At 37.2% G+C, this 14,715-nt stretch overlaps 1 protein-coding gene across 1 annotated transcript in view; it reads left to right on the top strand.

Moving 5' to 3' along the window:
* pde3a (phosphodiesterase 3A, cGMP-inhibited) overlaps positions 1–14,715 on the top strand; it is an 85,850-nt gene that overhangs the window by 53,092 nt on the left and 18,043 nt on the right. The window contains exons 3-4 of the mRNA XM_041997535.1: positions 9,097–9,357; positions 11,456–11,613. Coding sequence (XP_041853469.1) covers positions 9,097–9,357; positions 11,456–11,613 — 419 coding nt within the window. The remainder of the gene's footprint in view (positions 1–9,096; positions 9,358–11,455; positions 11,614–14,715) is intronic.

Here is a 14,715-nt window from a genome sequence, read left to right as displayed (position 1 = left end):
AGATTTTCCTTTGGCAGGGAGACATCCAATTCTGTTGTAATCATTTAAGCAACATTGGACTGCTTAAACCATATAATTTTCCTAATCCTAAACTAATACTTTTTTGTCTACACCTAAGCAAAATCTTTAAGGTATGGCAGCTGCAAATTATTTAATTTAGAAACTAAATTTTGCTTTTGTGTCACTCTACCATCTTCTCCTCCTGTCCCACAAGACAGACTTCCATGGGAATTTGTGGTTCCACCAAAACAATTAAAGGAGTTATTCACCATGACAAAGCCACCTATATAGACCTGTGATAGACTGGTGACCTGTCTAGAGTGTAGCCTGCCTCTTGCCTGCTAACTGCTGAGATAGACTCAGGTCCCCCATAACCGGGGACTGGAATTAAGGGTATAGAAAATGGATGGTTAGTGATTTATTGACTTTTCAGTAATTATGTTTGCTTTTCCCCACTGCACCAGCATGTACATGCAACACACTATGTGCCACTGCCATTAAGAAAAGCATTAAAGCAATTGTTGTTAAGCTAGCTGTATCATTTGGTTAATGGTTGTTTACACAATTAGTTTTACCTCAGCCGTCCTTTTCTTTGCTTCCTTCCTTTGTGGAAGTATTACATCTTTGCATGACTGCCCCTCATTCTCTGTTTTTAAATCTTGATTGGCAACTTTGCTGGAAAAAAGTAAAAAAAAAGCAACCCTGGAAAACGTGTAAGAAAAGAAAAACAAAACAAAAATGCAACAGTTATGATAGTCGTATCTGAGGGATCAATTGGCTCAACATTTACCAGTAAATCTTTAATAATGCAATTACTCTTTTTTTTTTTTTTTTTTTTTTTTTTTTATTATTCCACACAATATATCCTTAAACCTGCCCCTGCTTTTTATTTTCTTTTTTAGAATAAAATATGAAAAAAAAAAAAAAATCTGTAATTTTGTCTTGGCTACAGACGAGGACCTGGCTGTATGTGTGGTTTATGAGGGGAGTCGAGCCACAGACAAGGTGATGGTTGGTTTGTGAGGTTGGGAGTGTGGTCCTGCGGTGCTGTAGTAGCTGAGACGGGTTGCTTGGAATGTCTCGGTGGAGTTTAGTGTTACCCCACTGCTTTGACTCAACCTGCATCAACCTTCTGTTAATCTAAGCATAGAGCATCACCACCTCCCAGGCTTCTCTTCAATTAACCCATCTAGACAGGTTCAGTCACAGACCCACACAGCCAGAAAACTTCATGGTAATGGTTTTATAAAGATGCTGAGAGTTTTGTGTGCATGAAAGTAAAGGACATGCACGTTCCTGTGTTTTGAGACTTACATAATGTGTCGATTGTTAAATAGGCAATACAATGTGTGTGTATGTGTGTGTGTGTGTGTGTGTGCCTGACAAAGAGGCAGAGTTGCTTACATTACTGTGATGTGTGTACTGAGAGAATCAAATACTTCTCTTTCTCCAGAAGGCCCCTGGGGCACTTGTGCAGTCTTTAGCTCTCCTCTGGGATACATTATATTCTCACCATTGCACAATTTTAGAGGTCCTGGGTTTTACTAGATGCTTCAAGAGCTGTATGTTTAGATGAAGGAGCTGAGGGGCTGAAAGTGCACAAAGTGGACCATCGCAGAAATTACAAATATGTGACCTCTCTGTGTGTGAACCCTATTAATAATCTTTATTCGACAGACACTTCAGTGTTTTGTTTGTTGCACCAAATGGATTTCATCTGTCCTCTGCATTCTGCAGTTATTGGCAAATACATGTTGACACAGCAGGAACATCAACAGTCATATTTCCATGACTCGGTGTTGTTCGACTGTGTTGTTTGTAATGCAAATACATTTACGAATTTAATGGATACATGTTTAAATACTGTGAATTCACAGGCATTAGTAGTAGTAGTAGTAGTAATAGTAGTAGTATTTTTATTCAGTCATCACACACAATACAATAAGTATAAACATTCTAGACAATATAAACTAGTCAACAATCTTTGTATTAGGTAGTGACTGAAAAGCCACAGGCTGAAGCATAATGCTTATATATGCCTGTCCTACTTTTTTTTATTTCAGTTTAAGCTACCCTCCAAAAATAAACATAATAGCAAAATACAAAATCATTCACAATTGTAACCCTCAAAAATAGCTTTATAAACCATTCTTTTGAAAACCAAAAGCGATTTACACCTTCTAACATTTTTATTAACATTATTCCATAATTTAACCCCAACAATAGAAATACATCTCCTTTTAATCCCTTTTTTTTAGCATTTTGTAGAGTAAACATCTCTCAAATCATATTTGCACTCCTGTACTGAAAAAAACCTTTGTACACCATCTGGGAGTGACTTTGTTTTAGCTCTAAACGTGATTTGCATTATTTTATAATATACTAAATCCTTAAATTTCATAACATGAGATTTTATAAACATTGGATTAGTGTGATCATAGTAACCAGCCTTATTAATAATACGTATAGCTCCTTTTTGTAGTTTGACTATTGAATTTATAGTCGTTTTAAAAGTCGACCCCCACAATTCCAAACAGTAAGATATATAAGGAAGTACAAGTGAACAATATATTATATACAAGGCCTTATAGTTTAATATATCCCTAGATTTGTACAGGATTGCTATTGACTTTGAAACATTTCCTTTAATGTGATCAATATGTTGTTTCCATGTTAATTTATGATCAATCACAACCCCTATAAATTTTGTTTTAAAAAACAACATCACAGATTTTTAACTTAATATCCCCATCAATTCTTTTTGATTGCCAAAAACCATGAATTTAGTTTTCTTAATATTGAGAGACAATTTATTTACATCAAACCAAGTTTTGAGAATGTCTAGCTCCCTTTCAATAGCATACAAAAGTTCCTTTAATTTTTATCCAGAGCAAAATAGATTTGTATCATCTGCGGACATAACAAATTTTAACCTTTCGATGACATGCAGACATTAAACAAATAATTGTCAACATTTTTATGAGATTTCATAAACGTGGTTTAATTCAGTTATTACAAGAAACAGGAATTAAGCTTTGGAAATAGATTTTTCTTTTTGTATGATTAGTTGGGTGTTATTTGGTCCATGCGCAGCATTACAATTAAAGCTACGTGTACAGTTATTCGAGGCCTTTAGTGGTGAGAATCTGTGTGGAAAACAACCTCTCACTCTGCAGGAATGATTGCCGATTTGTTTAGACTCTTCCTCTGTTAAGTTTATATGAACTGCTGTACTGGTGTTAATCTATGGCGTGTCTATTGATGTACTGTTCTAAGCTGTGTTCACATAAGCAATTAAGAACACTGATCATGAGCAACATTTTTAGTCAAAGTTTAATGTCAAAACAGGGTGTTTATGCATGGTTCAGTATATGACTTTGTTTGTTGTTTGTTGAAGAGTCATAATAACTGCTTATTGATGCTGACAGTCAGTTTTTGCCTTATGTAGCATTGTAGCAAAGCTGTGTGAGACAGAGGAGACAGAACTTTGACCAAAGAGGGGCTGGAACGGGAACAGACGTATCAATGGATGTGCCAATGACAAGTTGAATAGTAAAAGGTCACTACAGTTAATTATTAATAGCCTCTAGACAGAATTTTTCAGTAACATAAAATTTAAATTCAATTGACTTCCAGCAGTTTTTAGGCATGTTGTAATTGTTAAAATGACATTTTTCTTTTTATATTGAAAACTGCTTCCCAAGCTTGTGCTGCAGATGCATAAAAAATGTCTTGATTTTTTTCTCTAACTCTGCAAGAGAGCAAATTGTTATAATATTACTTCTAAAATCTCATAGTTGTTCATAATTGTATATAAAAATGGAATAGGTCAAGCACACTGGTCATTCAGGGTGTGTAAGGAGAAGCTGTCAGTTTCTAGCACTTCCAACATTCATTTTTATTGCCACTGACTATGTTTATGTTGTCTTGTAAAGAAATATTAGCCAGTCTTATTTATAGTCAATAAATTATTAAACACTGACACTTCAGACCATGAACGTATTTGTCTTTTTTCCAGGATCAAACAGACAACATATTCTTTTCGCTCTATAATTTAAAGTAGTTGCTGCCACGCAACTATCACGTGTGCTGGATCACTGACTTACCATGAAGGGTGTATTTCTCAGCAAATTCCCAGCAGAGAGGAGTATGAGCCAGTGACAGACAGCTGTTGACAGTTTTCAAATGTGACCAAGAGTTGCTTGGTGAATGGCAGCTGTATTGTGTGATCAGTAAACTAATACTCAGCCTCTCTGGAAGATTAAACACATGGTTTTAATGACATAAAAATAACAGTTTACAGATTAGGTGTCATTTACCAATGCATGTGCTGTCATTTTTCTTAATTTTATAAAAATCTGTCTTGAATTACCATTTATGACAGCAGGACAACTGTAGGTTTTACATAGGTTTAGTATGTTTCCATCAATTTCTAATAAGATTACAGATAAAAAAAAGATTCACCAATTAGCTGCAAAAAATTATTATCAATTAGGAAATGTAGTGTTTACTCTGTGGGGCTTGCTTGAGATATATCCAATAAAAAAGCCATAGAGGTGGCCATGGCTGATGTATGAAACTGATCATCTAACCTGACAGGAAGTGCTTATGTAACCGTAAGGTATTATGTAACACACAACATGATCTTTTCCAGGATGTCCATTGATGATTGGAAGATTACGAACATTAGGGGCTACCTTCCAGCCAAAACTCTGGCATATTGAAATGCGTGAAAATTGAAGCACAGGATGGTCTTACCTCTCTGTAATTAAAATGGTTTAAAGGCCAAAAGCAACCTTTTGTTTTTAAGCAGATATTGCAACCTTTATCAAGGTAACATTTTAAAAAAAAAAGTAAAAAAAAAAAAAAAAAAAAATGTGGCAGCCAGATCCCTGCTGTGCCTCAAAGCCTTCTTCTCAAATGCTACCTTTGCAACTGGAGTCAGATTTTTATGTCAGAATCTGGGCATTACAGCTTAAATCTAGTTCCCATCCTTGATTCTATTACTTGACTTTAACCCTCCCTTATGCAGGGATAAGGTGTCCCTTTTCTTTCAGGAGTTGAGGACTAATGGGTATTTTATTCTTCCAGTTGAGGGCAAGGAAAGAAATTGGTATAGGGATTAAGAGATAAACAACTTTGACTACCATATTTATCTTAAGTCTCCTGTTTAACAAGAAATAGAAAAAAAAAAAAAAAAAAAAAAGCAATTTGTGAAAGACTGGTTCAACAGCCAGAACCTACAGCAGCAATAATTTAAAGTAATTCTGTATTACATTATCAGGCTTTTTTTTAACCTGTACTATTTCAGGTAAAATGAGAACCAATTCTCATTTACAAATATGACCTGGCCAAGAGGCCCCAGTAGAGATAACAGAGTCGCTTACATTGTTAATGAGGAATTTTGTGTCAGTCTTCTGTACAAAGTTGCTTCAGCTCATTAGCTAGATTTACTTGGACAAATATTTCATCTTTCCGATTGTAATCAATCTGATCGGCGATTCCAGCCGACATGTTTATATGAGCGCTAGATAAAGTGATCCGATCAGCTGTATTTACGTGATGGGCAGATACAATACGATCGTAAAGCTTTTGATATACACTGTGCCTACTTGTTAGGAAGAAGAAATGTTTATTTTTGTTTTTATTTTTAACCTTTTGGCTGTTGAAATGCCTAATAACTCTTAACTCTTTCAGTTTCTAACAAAAACGTATATGCCAAAGTCCAGTATTGTTTTACTGCTATCATTTATAAGTCTTACATGAAACTCATAACATCATGTAGTCCCATGTGGTTCAAGCATGTGTAGAAACAACATACACCACACGCGATTGCAAAAATTGTATACGTGGCTATTTTTCCTCCTGATCCATTTGTGATAAATTTTGAACCACTCCTCTCCATCGGATTGAAAATTCCTTCCAATCAAAGCCAATCGGATCAGCTAACATGTTTACATAAAGCATTTTTATTCTGACTGCACTTTTGATTGGATTAAACAGGACAGATGGATGGCCAGCAACAATTCTTTTTCTAAAATCACTGCTGATGTCGTCGCTCAGGTGTGTGTAACAAGCCAAAACTTTTTGTAAGTTACAGCTTTTACATGACATCTATGGATGACACTGAGAAAAGCCCTACTGTCCCATAAGAATGGGGCTGATATCCACTGATAATGTTGATATAATCGAGTGATAATGTCCCAGTCTGGTGTTGAAACTGTAGTAATGGTTCTCTATGCATATTATACCTCCTGTACAACTTTTTCTAGAGCTGTATTTGGGATGTTATACTATTATAAACAGTTGTGCTGTGTTGACATTACTATCCACCCATGCAACGCTCAGAGCTGTGAGCATAATCACACCCAGGATGTACTCAGTTTTTTACATATTGCCTCTGTATTTTGCTTTGAATTTCTTCAACAATTAATGTAAAATATGCCATGCATTGTGGTCCATCTAAGGTTGTATTTACCTCATTTTATAACCTGGCACTTTTTCTCACTGGTCCTAACCGGTAAACCCTAAAACTGGGAGGTTGGGATTTCTTTTTCACATGACTGTAAAATAGTCATTGATCCATGTTCGCTCTGTCCATGGCAGGATGTTTCTTTGTCCTTTAAGATTTATTTGGTCTCATATCTGCTCATTTGTCCAATTCTTCAGTGAAAATGTGTTTTCATGATGTGTGGATCAAACACCCAGTGAAAACACGTCTCTTGTATTTTTGCTGACCAACAGGGAAAATTGTGTAAGCTGTATAACTGACTAATCTGATGAGATAATAGAAAAATAAACTAGGAAACCTTTTCCGTTCCCACAAATGGAGACGAATGAAAGGTGTTCACATACCTTTGTTGTTCAGATCAACCACTTGTTACGTAGCCAGTGAAAACAGAATAATTCTGAGTGCCTGGCACTGGTGTCAGAGTAAATGGGACATTTGGAGAGAAAAATCTGATAACATTCTTAGAAGGGAAAAAGGGAACTTGTGGGCTTATCAGCTAAATTAGCCAGCAGCCAAGACTGACCTGTGCTTAGCTGTGGTTGTTGAACTGCTGAAGGCTCAGCAATTAAGAGTTGGGGGTTGAACTTTTCACTTTACCCTGTAAAAACAAGGCCAGCTCACATGACGCTGAAGCCTTCAAAGCAGTGTGGCAGACTGTCAGAAACAGACGATGGCTGCTGGCCATTGGGAGTGTGGAAGTCAAAGGTCAGATTCCAGTTGAGACATTACTAATGAGTCTATTCATTAAGCATCAAGTAACACACAGCTGTGCTAAACATGTTTCTGTTGAGTATTGTTCAGATGTTTAACAGGCTACTAGTATGTCAGCATCGACTATGAATTACCACTTTGCTCCTCTTCATGATGTTGCTTCAGTGGTCTAAAAGGAGCCATATAGGGTAAAAAAAACAAAGTCTTTGACTTGAGTGTTTATGTAAGTGCGTGTGTATAATATGTGCCTGTAGAGTTTAATGTAATATTGCAGCTATAAAACACTTTACAGACACTGCAAAATCTAAGTACAACAGTGTAATGCCCAAATTCATCTATTGTTTAGCTTTTTATAGGATTGTATTTGCTTTCTGTGTGTATTGCATTGGTATGTGCTAACATTATCCACATTCTGTGTTATAGTAATGGAGTAATGAACAGCAGTAGATTATTACTGGCTGATGAAAGATTGAATGCTGCTAAACTAGAATGGAGTGAAAGGCATTCTCTTCTGTGAAAAGCCATAAAAATGCATCACATTTTTCTGTAAGAGAGCTTACTCTGATTGGCTTTTCAGCATTGCAAATGACAGCATGAGAAGGGAGATATCAGTGATGACAGACAGTAAACTAACCACGCACAACCTCTTCTGTTTAGTCACCTTTGTCATCTTTATGTCTCCAAAACAAGCGACACACTTAAAAAAAGGATAAGACTAACAAATAATTGAGAGAAAGTAGAAACCAGCTCCGTATAATAGCATGATAGCATGATAGCACACATATAAAATCAAGGTATACACATGACATATGCTGCTATGTTAATTTTCTTTATGTGTAATCCAATCCAATGTATTTATAAAGCACATTTTTGAAACAAAAACATTTCTCCAAAGTGCTGCACATTCAAAATCAGCAATATTTATGAATAAAAGTAATGCACATAATGCACCTACTACAGACCCTTCTGCACTGGCTAGTGATATGTTATTATGCAGGCATAAATTCCACAACCTGACCAGCACTTAGAAATATTTATGGTGTGTTCAAGTTCCCTTGCAAGGTGATAAAACTCAACATGGGGCCTCTTGTCAAAACTGGTTCTATAGTTCATTTTGGTTTATTAGAGCCCTGAAATTTATTAGACATTGTCACTAGTGTTAGATATTACCTTGTACTTCAATACAACTAACAACAACATCCCTATCCACCCACACATCCTGAAGTACACCTCTGCAAAAGTAAAAAGTTTCTGAGCAGCTGTTAAGTTCCTCTTTAGTGCTGAAGCTTATTTGTTGTGCAGCTTAAAGTACTGTGTAGTCATGCATCAAGTTGAATGTGTTGTAGAGAGATAGCATGGAGTTAATTATACCTAAATCTAAATTAGATGTGGTTTTTGCAGCTTAGGGGTGACACGGACTGGCAGTACTGTCAAAAACAAAGTTGTTGTGGCAGGATTGTTTAGTTATAAGTTGTTTTCTCGTGCATAGCACAGATGGAGCCACATCAGTATTCATATTTTTTTTTTAAAACAGTAAAAAAAAAAAAAAAATCTGACAATTTGGGGATAAATAAATACAAAGTCAAGTAATAGATTTTTACAACATATTTTATGTGTGAGTAGCTGTGAGTCAGGGATTCTATGTTCCACCACTTTAGTACAACTTTAGCATAGTTTGACAGCCAATTCTGGAGGATTAACAGCAAAAGTGATGCCGGTGTCAAAGTTAACTTCATTATGTCCTCACAGGTATCTGCTGACATAATTAATATGTCCGCCTGCCACCAAGCGGCATCACACAACTGCTATCAGACTTGTCCTTTAGCATCAGCAATGTTTATTTTTCACTGCTCTGTCTCCATGTCAACACATAGTCATCGGGCACAAGTGTCATGGTGGACATAGCAGTAATGGGAGAGGCCCACGGACTGATCACAGACCTGCTGGCTGACCCCTCTCTGCCACCCAACACCTGCACGTCGCTGCGGGCCGTCAGCAACCTACTAACCACCCAGCTTACCTTCCAACCGCTGCACCGACCACGGCCCACCTCCTTACTGAACCCCAGCGATGCCTACACCTGCTCTGACTCAGAGGAGGGACCTGAGAAAGGAGAGAAGACGTCCATACATAAGGTAAGAAAATGAAATATTGTGATTTGAACTTTAGTGGGAAAGTATTCTGTGCTGCTGAGAAGTCAAAGCTGCTACTACTCTAAAGCAATCAAGAGCCAGACACTTTTTTTTCTTTTTTTTTCTTTTTTCTTTTTTTTGGAAACAGATGAAATAATCCCTACATGGGAGTATAGTACACCTTATTAAGACCAAATGATTTACACAACATGCAACACTTCCAACACATGTTAATCTTTTAGCCCATGTTCCAGCTAATGAGAGCTTCCTGCTCTCTGAGCTTTTTAGCATCAAATGAAAGACTGTATTTCCATAGAGTTGAGTGAAGAAAAATAGACCATGTCTACTGCTCGGAGCACTGTTCTCCCTTTCATAGCCGCAGCTGTGTCAACATGACAGATGTGCAGAGGCAGACAGTGTGTGTGAATGTGTGGATGTGAGGGGAGTTGTAGAGAAGAGGCAATGTGAAGCAGGGTGCATTTTTTAAAAGTTACAAAGAAGGATGAGTGCACCAATAAAACTGGACCCCCATCAAAGTGATGCATCCAGTTCCTTTTATTTTTTTGCAGAATATGCAAACACTCTGGGGTTCTTAGAAGCTGGTGTGTAGACGGTTTTTACAATGTCATCTAGCAAATCACTTGCCTTACAGGTGCCACTTTACGTCTTCCAAAATTTTTAAAAGTGGGAAAGAAAAGCTGTACCTGAAGTGAACAGTGAAGCTGCGGTTATTAAGACTTTCCTCTCCATTAGTGCTCAGCTCTTACTGCCAGGAAGGAAAATAACTCGAGGAGAGAAGGCAGTGAAGAAAGAAAGAAAGCTTGTTTGCCTGCTGGCTAGTTTGATGCCCAATTGTGGTGCATAGTGATGCTTTTTATCCACCGTCAGCCATTTCTGCAAAATAGCAACCGCATGTAAAGCACACAGTATTTTATAAAGATAATAATAAATAAGAATAATGCATAGAAATACTTGTGTGATGTTTAAGATTACACTTATCTCACTATTCTGTTCTTAAACAGTAATAGAGATGAGGCTGTTTAGAGTTCAGCAGCAGTGGGCAGCAGCTTTTTTTCTCGCTCATCTTTTATTTGTGAGGATAGCCTGGTTTTACTGTCCTGTTGCTGATGGTGATCTGTGTGCCATGTGTGTTTTTGCTTTTAAAATTGGTATCTGCAGGGTTTTCTTTATAAAGTGGTAACCTTGGACCCCCCCCCCCTCCCTGCACCATATAAAATAATAGTAAAAATAAAAATAAATAAATATCAAAGCACATCATCCCACTTCAAAATTGATACAGAAAACTCTGTATATCTAAATTCTAGCATTTGGGCAATCCCAAAATGTGTTATTTTGGTACATGTGTACTTATGTGCATATGTAAGAAAAAGCCTCCAATGTGAACATAAGTCAGTAGATGAAGCTTAAAATGACATAAGCCATCTGTGAGGATGTCTGTGTTAGCTCTCAGTATGTGGTGCCATATTGTGAATGGGCTCTTTCAAGTTCCTGAGGCGATCTTTACTAGGTCACCGTGCAGAGAACTGAGAGAAAGAGAGTCAGCCATGTTCAGCAATGCTCTGCCAAACTGCTGTATGGCACCAAACAGATGGAGGCATCACAAGGGCACAAACCACTGAGAATCCATGAAAAGAGCAGAGAAAAGACAGATGAAAACAGCGACAGAGTGAATCAGAAAAGAGACTCAGAGAGAATGAGAAGCAAAGAGGCCCTATCCATGTGATGTAATGAATCTTTTTGCAATGCAATACCGACACTAATAATGCACCATGAGGAGCATTATTGGCACAGCTGCCTGCAAATATTTTCATTCCTCAAAGGTAACAGTTCTGATTCTCTTTAGATCCAGTAAAAAAGTAAAAAAATAAATAATAATTCAACTCATGAAGTATGCTGTCGCTTATCACCTGCCTCATTTGTTTTGTCTTGGCTAAATGCTGGATGAACTAATCTCATCAAGTTGATAGATTTGACTGGAAACAAAATAAATTAAATTTATTTTACAGGTGGAATTACTTTTACTCACTCATAAAGCTGAAGTGTATATATGCTCATTATATGTGTGTTTTTCTGTGTGCAGCGTCTGAGGCGGAGCCTCCACCCTGGTCTTCTAAGGAGGATTTCTTCCACATGGACCACCACCACCTCTGCCACAGGACTGCCTACCATTGAGCCGGGGCCTGTCCGAAGAGACCGCAGCGCCAGCATCAAACCCTACCATGAAACACTTACCTGCAGGTAAACAGCTGAAACATCTTTATTCTTCTCTTCTGCTCTAGTTGGAAATCCACACACACTCATCATAAAGATCATAATAGCAGCATTGTGCCTGCAATGATGATGTTTTCTCTCACTGCTTCAGAAAGATGGTACATTCATCTTAAGTTAAAAAATTATTTGGTCACATGTTCTATTTTTTTTTTTTTTTTTTTGGATAAAGTTTCATTAGCAAATTACACCTCAATCTGATTTTGTCAAATAAACTCTGGAGAATGTTGGTTGATTATTTGATTCCTATGTGTTGCTGTTCAGTTAAATTAGTCCGTTTCCTGACTTAGACCAGATTTTAAGCATAGTCAATGTCCCGTTAAGCTGATTTATCTATTCAGCAACCAGCTTTGATGTTCAACGCACCCAGCTGAGTGCAAGTATCATGCTGAGGACATTTGAGTTGACTGCTTTCTTCAATTTCAGTGGTAGTTAAACTGAGCATCAGTGTGATTGCCCATAAAGCATATTTTTTAGTTTAGATGCATTAGGGGGGAGTGGAAGCCTAGTAGTTGCAGAGGTGATCTTGGGTCTGGAGAACCCAGGTTTGAGTCTGTGAAGGGCCAATAGAGGTGAACCATGAGATCATTAACTATTTATCTATTTATTACATTTTTTCCTCTATATTTTTTTCTGGTCATTGCAGCCAACATCTCAATCTCTATCATATGAATATTTTGTCCCAATGTCTGATTCTTTACCATGTAGTTAGCTACAAGCTTCAGCTGAATTTAAAGGTGTTGATTATAGAGCAGAGGGTTTCTGTCTTGAATGGCAGCCTCTTAACAACGCGCTTCTGAGACGCTTCCAAAAATGGCTGCAGCCCACCCGGTATAAAACAAACCATTGACTAAAATGACTGCGAATAGCAGCAGAGGCCGCGACGCAGCACCGGGTATAATTCCACCTTTATACATAATTTTGATCTCCTATTAATGATGAGAACACAGCACAATGTTCTTATTTTGAATATTTACAGTATATCACCCATTCTGTCCCAGAAAAAGAGTATTTTTAAAGAAATAAGTCAAAAGCAATGTTTATATAAGTGTCCACCTCCCTCCCGACTCCTAATTATGTTCTACGTGATGTCATTTAACTATAAACATAAAATACACTTTAAGTATTCTGACAATATGTACCACAAAATGACACATGGCTTTGAAGGTTAGTAGGTCTTCCCAGCAGTGTGGCTGCAGTTAAACCAAAGAAATCAGTGTGAGTGAACAAAAATGGAACAGCAGTTTGGAAAACGATGTGAGTGCATTGGGAGCCAGAATGGAAATATATCCCACAGGCAAATGCATTAACCTGAATAACTAAGACGCACATCAACCGTGAGCACATTAATGCTGAAGAAAGCAGAGTACTCAGGCTGCACAGAAGTATCACAGTTCAGAGGTAGATCTGAATGCAAGAGATATAATGCACAAATATTGTGCTTGTGTAGGTGTTACAGAGGTTTTCATGTGCTTTCGGAGAATGACATTGTAGGCTAGAGAAAGTTGGGGATTGAATGAGTTTTCTAAAGTATTTCTGGACAGACAGGGCAAGCTGAATGTTTGTCCCTTTTTTTCACCCCTGAGCCAAACAGATGCTTTCTTGCATACACGGCTGACAGGGACTTTATTTATTAGAGCTATTTTGATTACTGAGAGAAGTCTGAAAGCACAATTTTACTATGATCAGAGCACAAACTACACTCTTTATAATTAGTTTGTGATTACCGTGACATTATGTTTGGATTGTCTTCGAACAGCATAGGAGTGTTTATTATGAATTTAAGAGGTGCAGAAAATACAGTTTCACTTTGAAAATTTTTTGTTGTGAATGTTTGCGTGTGCTAGAAAATGTGCGATCATGCATGCAATATTTTTATGAACCACACAAAGCATTGCAAGCTCTCTTGTTTTTTAAATATTGATAACATCTCAAGAGGAGAGTCTCTTCGTGTTTCATCTACAGCACCTTATTCAGCTTCTCCCCTGCTGAGGTTGTGTCACAGATCTGAAAGTCTGTCTGTGGAGGCCAGTGCTCATCTTCAAATACAGACACTTCTGGGTGTCTCTGTGCTGAAAAGTAGCGTATCTAATGTCTGTGTTGTGCCAAGTTAGGGGGACATTTTTTAAGCTGTGTAGGTTTCTGTATATCATTTTCAGATGTTGCATGAGAACTTTTGTCTGATCTCTAATCTGAATCTGCAGCTCAATTATTCATGTGTCGAACAGCTTCAGAAAGCCACGTCTGATGTCGGACTTAAAGACACACAGAGAAACACCTGCAGGAATTAAAACAACACAGTTCCAACTGATGGTAACCTTTGTATAATTCATTTGTAATCATCCATAACAGTTTACACACATGGAGTGATGCTTCTTTTTTCTTTCTGTATTCAAGGAAAATCTTCAAGTCTTCAAGTTTAATATCCAAAATAAAAACAATGTAACTTGAAGAGATTTAAATCAGCTTGCTTACGCACTTTACTGGACCAGTCAGCAAAGGTTGAGATAAAAACTAATTTACTGCTTTTGCAAACTCCCTGAAACTTGGTAACAATTGTTAAAACTTGGCACTGTAGATGGAAAATGAGGCATGACTCTGAAACTGCATGGCCTATTTCCCTCCTCAGATTAATTTAGAAACTAATGTTGGGAGCGTAATTGTATTTAAAAAACACTACTGTTTCCATGCTTTATTTTTTTTATATGATTTGGAAATTGCAGGCAGATAACATCCTCAGGGCACCAATGTTCAGTCGGGTGTACAATGAGAGGATAAATAAAGCGGGATACAATCTTACTTTACGAAATATAGTTTGATAGATATAATTCTGTGATGGTGTCTTAAAATAACGCTTGTTTCAAGTGAATTCATCTATGTTTTTTCCTGTAAAAGAAGCCTTCCAGTGTATAGTTGTGTATTGTTCAACATTTTTGTTGTGGGAACGTTTATTTCACGAAGTGAATAACTGATTATAGCTATACTGTAATTCTAAATTGTGCTTATAAAAGCACAAAGCTCTGCAAAGTAATTATTTAAGCCATGATGATTGGAAAAATATGTTATTCTCCC

The sequence above is a fragment of the Melanotaenia boesemani genome, chromosome 10 (genome assembly GCF_017639745.1).
Source record: "Melanotaenia boesemani isolate fMelBoe1 chromosome 10, fMelBoe1.pri, whole genome shotgun sequence".
Taxonomy (NCBI): domain Eukaryota; kingdom Metazoa; phylum Chordata; class Actinopteri; order Atheriniformes; family Melanotaeniidae; genus Melanotaenia; species Melanotaenia boesemani.
The sequence above is the reverse complement of the archived record's forward strand: the minus strand, read 5'-3'. Positions and strand labels throughout refer to the sequence as shown.